The 15,712-nt window shown below is 40.2% G+C and overlaps 2 protein-coding genes across 2 annotated transcripts; both read left to right on the forward strand.

Annotated features, from left to right (window-relative positions):
* The first annotated feature begins 3,149 nt into the window (after nucleotides 1–3,149).
* Nucleotides 3,150–5,087, forward strand: LOC114453784 (histamine N-methyltransferase A-like). The gene is made up of 6 exons (XM_028433678.1): nucleotides 3,150–3,217; nucleotides 3,545–3,597; nucleotides 4,015–4,122; nucleotides 4,257–4,393; nucleotides 4,537–4,624; nucleotides 4,735–5,087. The coding sequence occupies exons 1-6, from the start codon at nucleotides 3,150–3,152 to the stop codon at nucleotides 5,085–5,087; spliced, it is 807 nt and encodes a 268-aa protein (XP_028289479.1).
* Nucleotides 5,088–9,567: 4,480 nt separating this feature from the next.
* On the forward strand, nucleotides 9,568–12,681 carry LOC114453785 (histamine N-methyltransferase A-like). The gene is made up of 6 exons (XM_028433679.1): nucleotides 9,568–9,701; nucleotides 9,907–9,959; nucleotides 10,205–10,312; nucleotides 11,923–12,053; nucleotides 12,160–12,253; nucleotides 12,329–12,681. The coding sequence occupies exons 1-6, from the start codon at nucleotides 9,568–9,570 to the stop codon at nucleotides 12,679–12,681; spliced, it is 873 nt and encodes a 290-aa protein (XP_028289480.1).
* Nucleotides 12,682–15,712: the final 3,031 nt, after the last annotated feature.

Consider the following 15,712-nt stretch of genomic DNA (forward strand, 5'->3'; position numbering starts at 1 on the left):
TGTTTTATTTTTTTGTGTAAACACGTAATAAAAATTGAGTGGACAACATACATTTTTTTTCAGTGTGCCATTTTTTATTTGGCAAAGAGAAGAAAAATGTGTTATATATTATATATAAGTAACACCAACAGCTTGTAGATCTACATTTAGCAGCAATAAACAGAACAAAACACAAGTCCCATCACAGGTTGAGGTCTGGACTTTGACTAGTCCGTTCCAAAACTTCAATTCGATTAGCTGCTGTTCTATGGATCATTGTTCTGTTGTATGTCCCAATTTCATTTTTGGTGGAGTTGCTTTATCATTGGTTCATCAAGCTGCCTCACTTTGCTGCCACCACAGAAACACTGAACTATATGGACACAAGTCTGGACTGCTTTCATTATTAACTGCATAAGTAAAGAGACTGAGCAGCACTGTTACCCCTTACACTCCATAGTTGTACTTTTATCACTTGAATACATTTTAAATATGTCAGACTACTTTTAATACTTAAGTACAACATTTTTTGAATACTTTAATACTTCTACTTGAGTATGATGCTTAAATAAATCTTCTACTTCTACTCGAGTAAATTTATTAGGGCCCGAGCACCGAATGGTGCAAGAGCCCTATTGAAACCCTTAGGATTATTATTTTTTTTTTTTTTTTTTTTTTTTTTTTTTTTTTTTTTTTTTTTTTTTCCCCCTCCGAGATCGCATTTTTGGAGGCCTTAACATGCCCAAAAACTCACCAAACTTGGTAGAAAAATTCATTCGCCCGAAAAATTTTGAAATTTGCTGACTTTTGAAATGCACATATAAAAATGGCTCTATAGCGCCCCCAACGCGTAGCCCCTCTGGCCGGTTTGACACAGGATTATGAAAATTGGCACACATATGTATCACCTCAAGACGCACAAAAAAGTCTCTTGGACCCCCCCTCCAAACCCAACAGGAAGTCCGCCATTTGAAGGTTTGTGGCCATTTTTGGCGATGTGTGACCCTGCTGCCAAACTTTTCACGCCTCGCATACTTCAACGGATTGAGCTGAAATTCGCCGTGTCCACTCAGGACACCATAGGGAATAGACGCATTCCAAAACTCTTACAAAAGTCTTACGGTGTGGCCGGGGCGTGGCCTCAAAGTTTGACCATTTCTGAGGACACAGAAAGTCTCTATAACTTCTTCGTTTTCTGTCCGATCTGTACGAAATGTCACATGTATGATCAGAGTCTGACCCTAAACACATCTATACAACAATATTGAGGCTTTCACAGAGCGCCACCTACTGGCTACACAAAATGTTGTGTTTTCATAGGTTTTTCTGCCTGCCCCCCTGGCCTGTTTTGAGTAGGGTCATGAAAATTGGTACACATGTGTATCACCCCAAGATGCACAAAAAAGTCTCTTGGACCCCCCCCTCCAAACCCAACAGGAAGTCCGCAATTTTGAAATTTCTGTTAATTTTTGGCGATTTGTGACCCTCCTACAAAACTTTTCACGCCTCGCATACTTCCTCCAAATGAGCTAAAACTCACTGTGTCCACTCAGGACACCATAGGGAATAGACGCATTCAAAAACTCTTACAAAAGTCTGACGGTGTGGCGGGGGCGTGGCCTCAAACTTGACCATTCGCCATTACAAAGGAACTCACTGTATTTATTGCCCTAATGCGTAGCCCCGCTGGCCAGTTTGACACAGGTTCATGAAAATTAGCACACATGTGTATCACCCCAAGACGCACAAAAAAGTCTCTTGGACCCCGCCTCCAAACCCAACAGGAAGTCCACCATTTTGACTTTTTTTTTGTAATTTTTACCGTTTTCTGACCCTGCTATAAAACTTTTCATGCCTCGCATACTTCATGCAATTCAGCTGAAATTCACTGTGTCCACTCAGGACACCGTAGGGAATAGACGCATTCCAAAACTCTTTCAAAAGTATTACCGTGTGGTGGGGGAGTGGCCTCAAAGTTGACCATTCGCCATTACAAAGGAACTCGCTGTGTTTTATGCAGTACTACCCATATACTTTATGCAATGTGGACAAAGTCTTACAGTACTGCCATGGAGCCGAGTCTAAACAGATATATATGCTAATAGGATGATACGGTCATAGCGCCACCTACTGGTAGCAGGAAAGTTTGGTTGTAAACATGTGTTTGTTGTATATCTGTGGAAATGAGAGGAGGAGAGAATAGCACAGGAGAGTATAGGAGACGAGAGCATAGGAGAGAAGACTGCGATGACCCCGCGGATCGCAAGGTGCGCGAGGGCCCGCAATGCTGCTTGCAGCTTTAATTTGTACTTTTACTCAAGTATGTGTCTCTGGTGCTTTATACATAGCTAAATAACATATTTTATAGCTTGGAACTAATTATGATGCTTTTGAAATAAACCTCAACTATATTGATGTATTATTCAACATATTTTAAAATATATTATAGCCTATATAACAGACATTGTACATTGGGTTATTTCATATTTACCATGTATCCAAAATATAATTTGATAGCTATTTCAAATATATTATTTAATATAACATATTTATTAATGTTCCCATATAAATCTGATTACATCTTATACATTGAGGTATATAATTCAATATATATAACTATATTAAATACTATAACTCATATGTAATAATTGCAGTATTTCCATATCGTCAGCTAATAGCATATCTGCCTAACTCCTACATGCCTAATTTTTTGGTCAAATTGAGATAGGCAGATGCTATTAGGCTGATGATATGGAAATACTGCAATTATATGATTTATAGTATATTACAATGTAAACTTCCCAATATATGAATACACATGAAATATATTAGACTGTCAAACAGCTTCATAGCCCACCCCCACCCACCCCAGCAGTGGCTCGTTCAGCTATAGGCCTACAGGGATATTTTGTCCGTTAAGTAACAAGGACTCATTGGACAGAGACCTCCCAGGCCTGTGGGAGGAGAAAGCAAATAACTGTCCATAAATAAGTGGCAGTGCAATTGAGTTTCTGTCCTCATTCTGCAGGTACTCAAGGTAATGTTTTGCCTCTTATAATGCACCATTTCACAGAATCTCTGCAACTTGTTTATGTTCTAAATGCTTGTTTTATTTTTTTCCTGCAAAAATCACTCTGATTAATATGAGCAATGCATTGCAGGATTCAGTCATGGCAGCAGACGAGGGCAGCTTTGTAGAAAGCTTCCGGGTCTTCTTGGAACTATCAGACAAGCGCAGGTACCCTTAGGTTTTCATTGGGATTCATTTCAAAATTCCCATCAATCAAATGGTTGACTGCCAGGAGAGTTGAAAACCTGACTGCTGCACTGTCAGGTTTCTTAGAATAGAAAAAAGCTGGAAGCAGGAAAAAGTGGACTTTTGACTTCATTACATTAAACACAGGTTAGATATGAATAAAACCTGCAAAATAAGCACACTGTATATGCAGATATGAGCAAAAATAATTAATTATTTTTTTTAATTAATTATCTAACATACATATCTTAAATGCATTCAATGCATTGTAGTGATACAGTGTTTATGATGTTTTCTCCCATAATGCAGGATCGGAGCAGATAAAAGCAGCCTGAGTGTCCTTGGTGTTGGAAGCGGTGGAGGTACGTGATAACAAGCAGCAACTGGAGTGGGTTAACTTTAAGAGCCCCTCATACACTAATTACCATGCTTTTCATGGAATAAAAAGGAATTATCTAATTATCTAACATATACGGTATTTCAAATGCATTGTTGTAGAGATACAGTGTTTATGATTTTTTCTCCCATAATGCAGGATCGGAGCAGATAAAAGCAGCCTGAGCGTCCTTGGTGTTGGAAGCGGTGGAGGTACGTGATGACAAGCAGCAACGAGAATATGAGTTAACTTTCATACACTAATTACCATGCTTTTCACGAAGAGACTTTACAAAGACAGACAGGGGGACACGGTCAAAGACACTGTTCATAATTAAACTATAGGGTAGACAAGCTAAGAATATGTCATAATGTGTGTCTTCTTACTTCCTGGTTTATTGCAGGAGAGCTGGACATCCAGATGCTATCTCTGCTGCAGTCTACACTCCCTGCTGTTCCTATCACTGCTGATATCATGGAGGGCAGCTCTAAGCTAACTGACAACTTCAAAGGTATTGATGATTCACAGCCAAAAAACATATGTAAATTTCATACATCGGAGATCATATGTTGGCTTTTCTGTCTCCTCCTTAGCATCACTTGTAGTGTTTTTAACAATTAAACTGCAATCTAAAAACTAATGCAGTCATTGCGGTGCAGTGCACATTTGATTGGCACACTTTAAACAGCGAGGACTATGCAAAGCAGGTGATCGCAAAGGGAGACGTGAAGAAATTCGACTTCATATTCAGGTATGAAAAAGGACTTTTCGCTGTGTTGAAGGTCCTGACTATGTCCTGCACTGTGGTTAAAAACAGATCATTTTCTGCCAATCAAAAGTATATAAGGATTAGTGCAACAAATACATGGGTGTGCATGGATACAAGCTTAATCAAAGGTTTTCCCTTAAATGCTCTCTTCAATAGGTGCTCTACTATGTGGATGACCTTGAGAGAACAATAAAGTTTTACCACAGCCTTCTGAAACCTAATGGCAGACTTATCTGCTCTTGCAGTTGGTAAGAAGAAATGCATTTTTTAATCACTTTTAGGTTTGGCCGTGCATATATATATATATATATATATATATATATATATATTTTTTTTTTTTTTTTTAATTTCTAGAAAAAGGAGGCTGGGATACCCTGTGGAAGGCTTACGAGAAGGAGCTGCATGATGGCCCCGTCACACACTTCTACTCATCAGCCGAAGTTGTGGCATGTCTGAAGAACCTGGGTCTGAAATATGAACAGCACACCTTTTTCCCTTCTTGCGACATCACCGAGTGCTTCAACCCAAGCAGCGGCACGGGAAAACAATTGCTCTATTTCATGACAAGTCAAGAAGACTTCTACCAGTCCTTCACCCCGGAGATCAGAGCGGGTATGTTAGACCTGCTCAGAAACAAGTGCAGCACTGAAAAAGATGGCAGGGTCTTCTTTAACGATGGTTTTAGTTGCATTCTTGTTGATCCTTGAGGTGTGTCAGTGTGGTGGAAAAAAAAACAAATGTGGCCAGAGTAATGTGTGTGTATTGCTGCCTCGAGTGAGTAGAGACAGGGGAGGAGGAGGGCTGTGCAGGGAGGGTTTGCACACTTACCTTGAGGAAGACCAGTCTCTAACTCTGGTCTTGGTCTTGGTCTTTGTCTTTTTTTTCAATCTGCGAATAAAGATTCTATGCATTGGAGTTTACCCATCTACAGACGTGAGTAAAAGTACAGATACTGTACCAAATAACCTTGAGGTTTTCTATAAACATCATACTCAGGTAAAAGTATTAAAGTATTCAATATTTTACAATATAATATATAATATTATAATATATTATACAATGTCACCCTGGGATTAATATTATTTCTAATTCTGATTCTGATATTTGTTGTACTTAAGTATTAAACATAGTCTGACATCTTTAAAATGTAGTAAGTAATAAAACTACAACTATGGAGTGTAAGGAGTAATGGTGCTGCTCTGTCTGCAAACTACGGCAGCTTGATGAACCAATGATAAAGCAGCTCCACCAAACCTGCTTGTAGTCAGCTGCAGTCATACTGCTCTGGCAGTGATAGTGGTACTGTTTGCCACCTGTTGTTGACAGTGTCGGCCTGAAGACAACTTAATGCCACAACTCCAACATGAACAAAGAAGACACAAGGATGGATTCTCAGCCTCTTTACTTATGTAGATGGAGGGAGTGGTGCAGAACAGAACAAACATTAGTTTAACTTAAAGTGCTTGTAGTACTAATAACAGTTACAACAGTCAAATAGCCACCAGGCTCTTTGTATTCAAAATTCTTCATTTTGCACAATGCTCTGATATTTATAAAAGAACAAATATATCAGTAACAATCTGTTTCCCGTCTCTATTGGAAATGTGTAATACAACCTTACATTTTACATAACATACAGCGCACAGAGTGGAGCAGCCTTTCTTCTTACTAAAATATCCATCTATCCTCTAATATTTATCATTAAAGAATCCACATGGATAAACAGCGTCACTAGCATTGCTAATTAACCAAACTAGCACCTTCTCGAGGGATAATAAGAGCACAGAGGATGAAGAGGAACAATGTAACAAAGGCATCTGTCTCATTGAATAACGACGCAAACATGGCCGCTTACTCGTGGGTCAGCAACGCATTCTACTGAGAAACCTCCACCTCCTCCCAGTCTCAACATGTTCCCTGTAAATCATGTGACAGTTCTGCTGTTATTCTGCTGCCACTGTGTCAAAATCTGCAGCACAAACATTCATTTGGAACAGACACTTGACATTTACGGCTTTGGTTTTATGTTAAGAGTTCAGTTTGAAGGGGAATGACTGCTAATTCAATCAACAAAAAAGCAAGCCTTGTTAATGAAAACTGAAAAACCCCAAAAGATCAACACACTCTCTCTCTCTCTCTCACACACACACAGAAGAGACATATTGTGCAGCCTGGTGCATGTTGGGACAAGGAAGTTTTGAAACAGTGTAGTATGGTGAGGAACTCTCATGCCCCCTTGTGGATTTTCTGGTCCCTTCTGTTCTCTTGCTGTGTTTTGTTTGCCTTCTCCAGGTCCGTTGGATCTGCTGGGTGGAGCTGTGGCTGTGATTACCCTCACCTTTCTTCCATCGCTCCTCCTTCTGGATGGATTCTCAAGCGCTGATCCTCCACGGGTGCAGCGCCAGTTCTTCATGTTTCCACACGTAGTAAGACAGCCACCAAACCTTTTTGCCTTTTGTAGCCTTAGCTTTACTAATTACCCTTTTCCATCTAAGGTCGCCAGCCATGACGCCCAGCCGATCCTCGCCCTGGCTCTGGACTGCACCATTTTCTCGCCCTTGTGGTTAATCTTTTTTTGTTTTTGTTATTAAAAACTGTAAACCTTATCTGCACCTGGATCTCCACCTTACTTCTCATAACAAACAGCCTTTTTACAAGAATGTGACTGTGAGTTAATATCACATGATTCTCAGAGTATAGAACCTCAACAGGGCATGATGGACTGTGTAAACTGCAGTGCGTATTGGAAGAGGGTGAACAGATAAGGAGCTGTGTTGGCGGTAATCTGCTCACGTGTATTGTCAGCAGGGTGCCGTGAAAGGGCATCTGCATTTAGGTGCGGTACCATCCTTGGGGACCACAGTCCATTCAAATGTATCGAGTTCAAGGGCCCAAGCGGCATGACGACCAGTTCTGTAACTTTCAAACGGTATTTTCCTGAGGCCTATGGTCTCTGACAATAACAAATGGTCGTTTGTAGAGGTAGTGGCGAACATGTCTAACGGCCCAAACAATAGCAAAGAGCTCCCTATCTTAAGTCGACCACTTCTTTTCTGCCTGAGTGATTACATGGCTAGCATAGGTTATGCCTTTCTCTCGATGTTCCTGTGTCTGAGCTAGCACAGCACCAATGGCTGACCCAGAAGTGTCAGTATGGAGGGTAATGAAAAATCTGGGAATGTCACTACAGGGTGATGTGAAAGTGCATGTTTCAAAAAAGTGAATTCTTCTTGACATTGAGAGGGCCACTGAAATGGACACAGTGATGTGTAAAGTTTCTCATAATATTATTACAATAATAGGAAGACTAACAAAGTCCTACGAAGGTCCTTACAGCTGTGTCTGTCCATGGAGTAGGCCAATCTTGGACCATTTTCACATTCTGTAGGTCTGGCTGAATTCCGTGTCTGGAAACTACGTGGCCCAAAAAGTGTACCTGATCTCTGGCAAAATGGCCTTTCACTGGATTCAGTTTGAGATCACACCTGAGAAAATTTCCCCAAGAGCTGCAGACGATCAGTGAAGGAGCGGTTGTAAATAAGGACGTCATCCAGGTACACTAGCCACGACGCACTTTCGTTCAAATGACATGTGATACTGACATGTGGCTGGAGAGATTTTGTGAGTCACATCAGCATAACCTATTAAATAAAGTCCACTAAATGCAGTCTTTTCAACATCTGACTCTTCCAGCTCGATTTGCCAGTAGCCATGTTGGAGATCCATTGTAGAGAACCAGGCAGAGCCAAATCTGTAATTTGGGCAGAAGCCATGAGTCATTTTTAAACTTGAGTTTGTATTTCATCTCTCTGTTCTGGTGTCACTCTGTAGGCACTTTGTTAAATCGGTGTGGCATCACCAGTGCAGAAATGATGCATCACTGAATACAGCAGAGTATTTCTGAAGCAGCTCTGAAGATGACAGGTTTGTTTTATCTAACAGGTAGGGCCACACCATGTACAGGGAGAGTTGCACAGCACTGTTCCCCAAATGGAATAATGCCTGCAAGGGAGGCGGGAACAGGTTACTGATATATTTGTTTCGTAAATATTAGAGCTTTGTGCAAAAGGGAGAATGTTGAATACAAAGAGCCTGGTGGCTGTTTGACTTTGTTCTGCACCACTCCCTCCATCTACATAAGTAAAGAGACTGAGAAGCACCATTTCTAGTTACAGTCCATACTTGCACTTCTAATACTTGATTACATTTTAAAGATGACTACGACGACTACTAATACTTAAATACAAAAAAATATTGACAACTTCAATACTTACTACTTTAGTATGATGCTTAATGAAGACTTCTTCTTCTACTCAAGTAACTTTAGAGTAGGCACAGGTGTCCCACAAGGGTGTGCTCAGCCTGCTGCTCTTCACCAGGCTATCTCATGACTGTGGTCCCAGCTACAACACCAACCTCATGGTCGTTTGCGGATAACATGACTGTGGTGAGCCTCATCTACAACAATGATGAAGCAAACTATAGGAGCGAGGCAAAGATAACAATCTCTTCCTCAACATGAGGAAGACCAAAGAGATTTTTATTAATTTTTAGGAGAAGGCCTCCACAGCACTTCTACTAGGGAACCACTGAGAGCATCATCACTGGCTGCATCACTGTGTGGTATGGAGGCTGCTTCCTGCTGAAAGACTCTGAAACATAGTCATTTCAGCCAGCAAGATAAATAAAAATACCCTTGGTAATCACTTATACACAGGCTCATCAGTGACCCTCTGCTCTCCCTCACGGACATTTTTCACACCCGCCTCACCCGTAGAGCCATCAGCATTGTTGAGGATAACTCACATCCCCACTTCAGCTTCCTGTTTTAAGGGAGAGGTTTCGCTCTACAAGACTGTCAAACAGCTTCATAGCCCACCCCCACCCACCCCAGCTGTGGCTAGTTCAGCTATAGGCCTACAGGCATATTTTGTCTGTTACATAACAAGGACTCATGACAGAGCCCCCCTCCCAGGCCTGTGGGAGGAGAGAGCAAATAACTGTCCACAAATAAGTGGGAGTGCAGTTGAGTTTCTGTCCTCATTCTGCAGGTACTCTAGGTAATTTTTTTACCTCTTATAATGCACAATTTAACAGAAACTTTGTAACTTGTTTATGTTCTAAACACTTGTTTTTCATGCAAACATCACTCTTATTATTATGAGCAACGCCTTGCAGGATACAGTCATGGCAGCAGAAGCAAAGGAGTATTCTTACAAGGGCAGCTTTGTGGAAAGCTTCCAGGTCTACTTGGAACAATCGGGAGAGCACCAGGCCATGCTCCGGTGTGTTAATGCCGTCCTGCCAGAAGAGTTTAAAAGGTACATTTGTCAGTGCTTTCTTTAAGTTTTCATTGGGATTCATTGCAAAATTCCCATCAATCCAATGGTTGACTGCCAGGAGAGTTGAAAACCTGACAGTGCAGCAGTAAACTCAGGATAACTATGCACATAATCTGTGCATTATCTACAGTTGACTACTGCAGTGTCAGATACAGTGTTTATGATATTTTCTCACATAATGCAGGATCGGAGCAGATAAAAAAAGCCTGAGCGTCCTTGGTGTTGGAAGCGGTGGAGGTACGTGATGACAAGCAGCAACTGGATTAAGCAACTGGATTAAGCAACTTGGTTAACTAACTTCGTTAGCCCTTGGTTAGCCCTTGGTTAGCCCTTGGTTAACTAACTTCGTTAGTTAACCAAGGGCCCCTAATTACCATGCCAAAAGACACTCTTCATGATTAAACTATAGGGTAGACAAGCTACGAATATGTCATTAAAATATAAGCAGACTCAGGGCCTTCTTACTTCCTGGTTTATTGCAGGAGAGATGGACGTCCAGCTTCTGTCTCTGCTGCAGTCTACATTGCCTGCTGTTCCTATCACTGCTGATATCGTGGAGGGCAGCTGTAAGCTAACTGACAACTTCAAAGGTATTAATGATTCACAGCCAAAAAACAAACAGGAATATGTACATTTCATAAATCTGAGATCACATGTTACTTTTCTGTCTCTTTTCCAAGAGTTAAAATCGAGGCAAATGGACTCAAAGATTGTTTTTTGATGATGTTTTGCTGCTCCCCCAAGTTTTGCTTTTCTGGTTGGGAATCTGTGTTTTTATGTGTTCAGGACCTCTGTGGGTGGATCTTGCAGGACCTCACATGACTAAGGTCCCTGTTGTTGGTTAATGGTCAGTGACCAGAAACTGTGTCAGGTCCTGTGCAGGACTAGTTGTGGCCCATCATTAGGGTTTGATGGGAGTGAAGTCTGCTATTTAGATTTAAGAGGACAGAGTTGTAAGCAGGTGGGAGCTGATGCCTCAGCCCTCCTCCTCTGTTTAGAGAGGGTTTTTCCAGTTTCATATAGATGGCTTCTTTGGCTCCTCTTTCATACCATCTGTCCTTCCTGTCTAGAATTTGGACATTATTTTCCTCAAAGGAATGACCACTGTCTTTGAGGTGAAGGTGAACTGCTGAGTCTTGTTCTGAGGAGGTGGCTCTCCTGTGCTGTGCCATCCTTCTGTGTTGAGGTTGTTTGGTTTCACCAATATAGAGATCAGAGCATTCCTCACTCTGTCTGTCCCTGGGAGTTTTGTCCTTGGGGTGAGTTTTTGTCTCAGTGTAGAGCTGGGCTTAAGAGGGCTCTGTCTGCAAGTGTGTTGTCCCGGGCCAGCTGCTCTCTTACCAGTTCCCTTACATCTGTAGTGGGGATGCATGTGAGAAGCAAAGTTACATCATAAGAGACCATGTTGTTGTCTCTGACCATTATAATCTGTTTGATTTAATCTGCAAAGTCCTGTGAGTACAGCTTTCTGTTAATTACGTTTTCTTTTGCTAATGTTTGTAAACAGTTGACCAGTTTTTTTCTTATATTGATTAGTTGGATCCCTCTTAAGCGACTTGTAGGTGTTTGCGTCATTGAGTAGATCAATTCAATTCAGTTTTATTTATATAGCGCATTTTACAATCAGAAATTGTCTCAAAGCGCTTCACAGAAACCCAGAGCGTGAGACCCAGAGCCTGAACCCCCTTAAGAGCACTGTGGCAAGGAAATGATTTTGGAGTGGTAGTCTAAGTCTCCAGTCTCCAAAGTGAGATTGGAAGGGGGAGCTTTTGCATTGTTGAGGGCTGCCATTACTTTCAATCTTAGTTGGTCTGCTCCTGTGCCAGTTAGGTTATTGTTTTTGATGGCCGACTCTGTGGCAGTGATGAGATCAACCACTGGAATCTCTTCAGGTGTTACCCTTTTGCCATCACCTCTTTTTCTGACCGAGTTGAGTTCTTTGTTTGAAAGTTTTTGCACCCACTTATCTTAGAAAACCAGTTTCTCAGCTGGAGTCATACCCTTTTCTCCATGCCAAGTTAGTGGTTTCTGGACGTGAGAGTTGCTGAGACTGTCTGTATCTTCTCCTTAGCATCACTTGTAGTGTTTTTAACAATTAAACATCAGTCTAAAAACTAATGTAGTCATTGCGGTGCAGTGTATGTTCATACTGATGTGCTTCAGTGTTAATGGCCATTTTCTTTGTGTCTGACTTTTAAAGCTTTGGTTGCAAAGACTGCAAACCTTGAGAAAGTCACATTTGATTGGCACATCATAAACAGCGAGGACTATTTGAAGCAGGTGAACGTAATAGGAGACGCGAAGAAATTTGACTTCATACATATGATTCAGGTATGAAAAACATGTTGCGTTTTCTCCTGACTACGTCCTGCACTGTGGTTAAAAACAGATAATTTTCTGCCAATCAAAAGTATATACACAATGTTCTCTTTAACAGATGATCTACTATGCGGATGACCTTGAGAGAACAATAAAGTTTTACCACAGTCTTCTGAAACCTAACGGCAGACTTATGATCATTGTTGTAGTTGGTAAGAAGAAATTTATTATTTATTTTTAAATCACTTTTAAGTGACTATGCATGGTTACTAGATCCTTTTTTTCAGGAAAAGGAGGCTGGGACACCCTGTGGAAGGCTTACGAGAAGGAGCTGCACGTTGGCCCAATCACACAGTTCCACTCGTCAGCCGAAGTCGTGGCATGCCTGAAGAACCTGGGTCTGAAATACGACCAGCATAACATTTTCCACTCTTTCGACATCACCGAGTGCTTCAACCCGAGCAGCATCACAGGAAATCAAGTGCTCAATTTCCTGACAAGTAGAGAAGACTTCCACCAGTCCCTCACCCCGGAGATCAGAGCGGGTATCATAGACCTGCTCAGAAACAAGTGCAGCACTGAAAAAGATGGCAGGGTCTTCTTTAACGACAGTTTCAGTTGTATTCTTGTTGACCCTTGAGGTGTGTCAGTGTGGTGGAAAAAAAATGTGTGTTGTGTTGTTATACAAGAATGTAACCAGGGTGATAATGTGTTATGGAACAGGTGTATTAGCCAAGTAATGTGTGTGTATTGCTGACTTGGGTGAGTAGAGACAGGTGATAGTTACAAGATTTGACCTGTAAATGAACCTGGGGGGTGCATCTACTGTTCGGTTTTTGTTTAGGCAACTGGGTCACCCAGTCAAGATCAAAGTGCCAGCTGAAGTGCTGTGTAATAAAAATAAATAATGACCCGATATGTCACATAAATTTAAAATTAGGTAAAGCAGCCAAAGCGGAGACACCCTTTGGCACCAGGTGTGTAGTGGAGGATCCCCAAAAAATAAGATATGGTCAAGGAAGAGCTTAGAAACTTTAAAAGGGGAGATTTTCCATTGTTTTTTTCCATTTTCCAAAGTTTCATTATTTTTTATCAAAGTTCTACCTCTTACTAACGTAAATTTGATGTTTTTTTGTTCAAAGAGCAAAGATATTTTTATTGTTTTTCACATTTTCCGATCTAAAAATCTCATCTCAGCTTTTTAAATCTAAAAGGCTAATTATATATACACTGGATAAGGAAAGTATGTGTCTTTCCTAATCAAGTCCAATCAGTATCATCAAACACAGCTGGACTCAAATAAAGGTGTAGAACCATCTGAAGGATGATCAGAAGAAATGGACGCACCTGAGTTCAATATATGAGTCACAGCAAAGGGTCTGATACTTAGGACCATGTCGTATTTAACTTTTTCTTTTTTAATACATCTGCAAACATGTCAACAAGTCTGTGGTTTTCTGTCAGTATGGGGTGCTGTGTGTACAAAAAATGAACTCAAATGATTTTAGCAAATGGCTGCAATATAACAAAGAGTGAAACATTTAAGGGGGTCTGAATACTTTCTGTATGTATGCCTATATGCCTTGTCACACACACACACACACATATCGTTACCTACTTTCCTGCCATTCATATACCAACACAGATTTCTGTTATGCTTATCATGCAAACTGAAATTGTCACAACATAAATATCATAAGAAATATTGTCATCCACTTGTACCAAAGAGAAGTATATATAAACAATTTTACAATCAAAAGTGTTAAAATTAGAAAAACAACTTCTGGTTGGTATATAAAAAAAATGATATGATGTGTTGTGTTTCTTTCCATCTGTCTTTCTGTGTTGTGTATAGCCACTCCTGCAGCTCCTGTGGAACCTGCTGCTGACACACCAGTCCTTAATACAGTAATCCAGTAGTACATAAACTCTGCCCTTTCATCCAGCGTTGTAGTTTCTATACTTGAAGTGAAGCAAATCAAAAACATGCTCCAAATCTGTTCACATGTGATTTTTTTTTTATGCCAGTGTGCACCTACGTTCTTGAGTTTTGTTCCACATCATAGCTCGTAGCTTTCAACAAGGACCTAAATGGAGACACACATGCACAGACAATAAATCTAAAAGTAAAAAAAAAAAAATATAAAAACAATAATTGAACTGAAACAGTGAAAGGTGCAACACAGACAAAGATAGAGAGGAGCTCACAAGGGTTAACAAGACACAGGTGAGAACAATCAGGGCGGCTAATCAACAAGGAGGGAAACACAAGAGCAGTGGTGGAAAGTAACTAAGTATTTGTACTTCGTTACTGTACTTAAGTAATTTTTTATGTATTTCAACTTTACTTAAGTAATAATAGTGCACACTTTATTAGTTTGGTTGCCCCACCTTCATATATCCTTTGCAATGGAAATCAATAATATATATTCAGTTTAGACTTTTTACTCAAGTAGGATCTTTTACTTTTACTTGAGTATATATTTTGCTGGGTATACTTCCTCCACCACTGCACATGAGGAAGTCAACAGGACTTTCAAAATAAAACAAGTACCATAAAACACAAAAACATGACTGAATCAAAAGTAGAAAAAGAAAAACAAGTCTTTTCAAATACAACTGAAACCATGGAAACAGACAAAACAACTACAGCAGGGATCATGACACATAACACTGGGCTTACACCAAATGATTCTCACAGTCCCAGACTAAAACTGAAAGTCTTTAGTTAATCTTAGGAGTTTTACTAGTCACACTGCTGATGATCATCCTGATCACTAAGTTTAGGGAGGTAATCTGTGCTGTTTCATATCAGTCTTTTCCCAGTCTTAGTTGTGTTATGTCACAGTTGCAGTGAAGTAAGCAATAGATGAGCTCTGACAAAAGCGGAAAAAGGAACCTCACAATCAACAAGAACATCTCTTTGTAGTCTTGTAGATAGTGACCCTGCAAGATCCTTTGTAAAATCTCAGTCTGAGACTAAAAACTTTAAATACTTGTCTTGTGAGCTGAGCCTTTTGATGTATGGGGAGCAAAAAAATCTAAATCCACAACTCGAACTAACACACAGAGAGACTGAAGAATAAACAAAGATCCAAATATGTAACAAAAGACACACAAACACAAAGACAGAGTAGCAACAGAATGAAGTGACGAAAACAAACAGGGAGCACAGGACTTATATAGACAAGGAAGGGTTAACAAGACACAGATGAGAATCATTAAGGCGGGGAAAGCAGAAGTGCTACATCAACAATCGTACTTCAGAGATAGCAACACAATCCATATTTTTCTATAGATGGAGGCAACACTTTGATAAAACTGTATTCCTAAAATGTAGCAACAAACACGTAGTGGAGTAGAAAGTTTAAATAATAGCTGCAAAATGGAATGGAGTAAACGTCTAATATTTTAACTTAAGTAAAGTTTAGATACATAAAAATTACTTACGTACATTAAAGAAGCAAGTTATATTCCACCACTGATCAGCATGTAAACCAAATCAGGGCAAAATAAACCATGAAAACCAGGAAATAAGTAATGCAAAACAACAGAAAACAAAGGAATATAACAAAACTTGAAAAAGGGATCATGACATTTGGACTGGTTCTAAATTTCTTTGTCCCTTTTATGAATCATTGTACACATTGCACTGTTTTTGTCCAAAACCC

This window comes from Parambassis ranga, chromosome 21 (assembly GCF_900634625.1).
Source record: "Parambassis ranga chromosome 21, fParRan2.1, whole genome shotgun sequence".
Taxonomy (NCBI): Eukaryota; Metazoa; Chordata; class Actinopteri; family Ambassidae; genus Parambassis; species Parambassis ranga.

Excerpts from the sequence above, each read along its gene's own strand:
- LOC114453784 (XM_028433678.1), top strand. The coding sequence starts at position 3,150 with ATGGCAGCAGACGAGGGCAGCTTTGTAGAAAGCTTCCGGGTCTTCTTG. Across the intron at positions 3,218-3,544 it reads GAACTATCAGACAAGCGCAG|GATCGGAGCAGATAAAAGCA; the intron begins GTACCCTTAGGT and ends CCCATAATGCAG. Across the intron at positions 4,123-4,256 it reads GCTAACTGACAACTTCAAAG|TCATTGCGGTGCAGTGCACA; the intron begins GTATTGATGATT and ends AAACTAATGCAG.
- LOC114453785 (XM_028433679.1), top strand. The coding sequence starts at position 9,568 with ATGGCAGCAGAAGCAAAGGAGTATTCTTACAAGGGCAGCTTTGTGGAA. Across the intron at positions 10,313-11,922 it reads GCTAACTGACAACTTCAAAG|CTTTGGTTGCAAAGACTGCA; the intron begins GTATTAATGATT and ends TGACTTTTAAAG. Across the intron at positions 12,254-12,328 it reads TATGATCATTGTTGTAGTTG|GAAAAGGAGGCTGGGACACC; the intron begins GTAAGAAGAAAT and ends CCTTTTTTTCAG.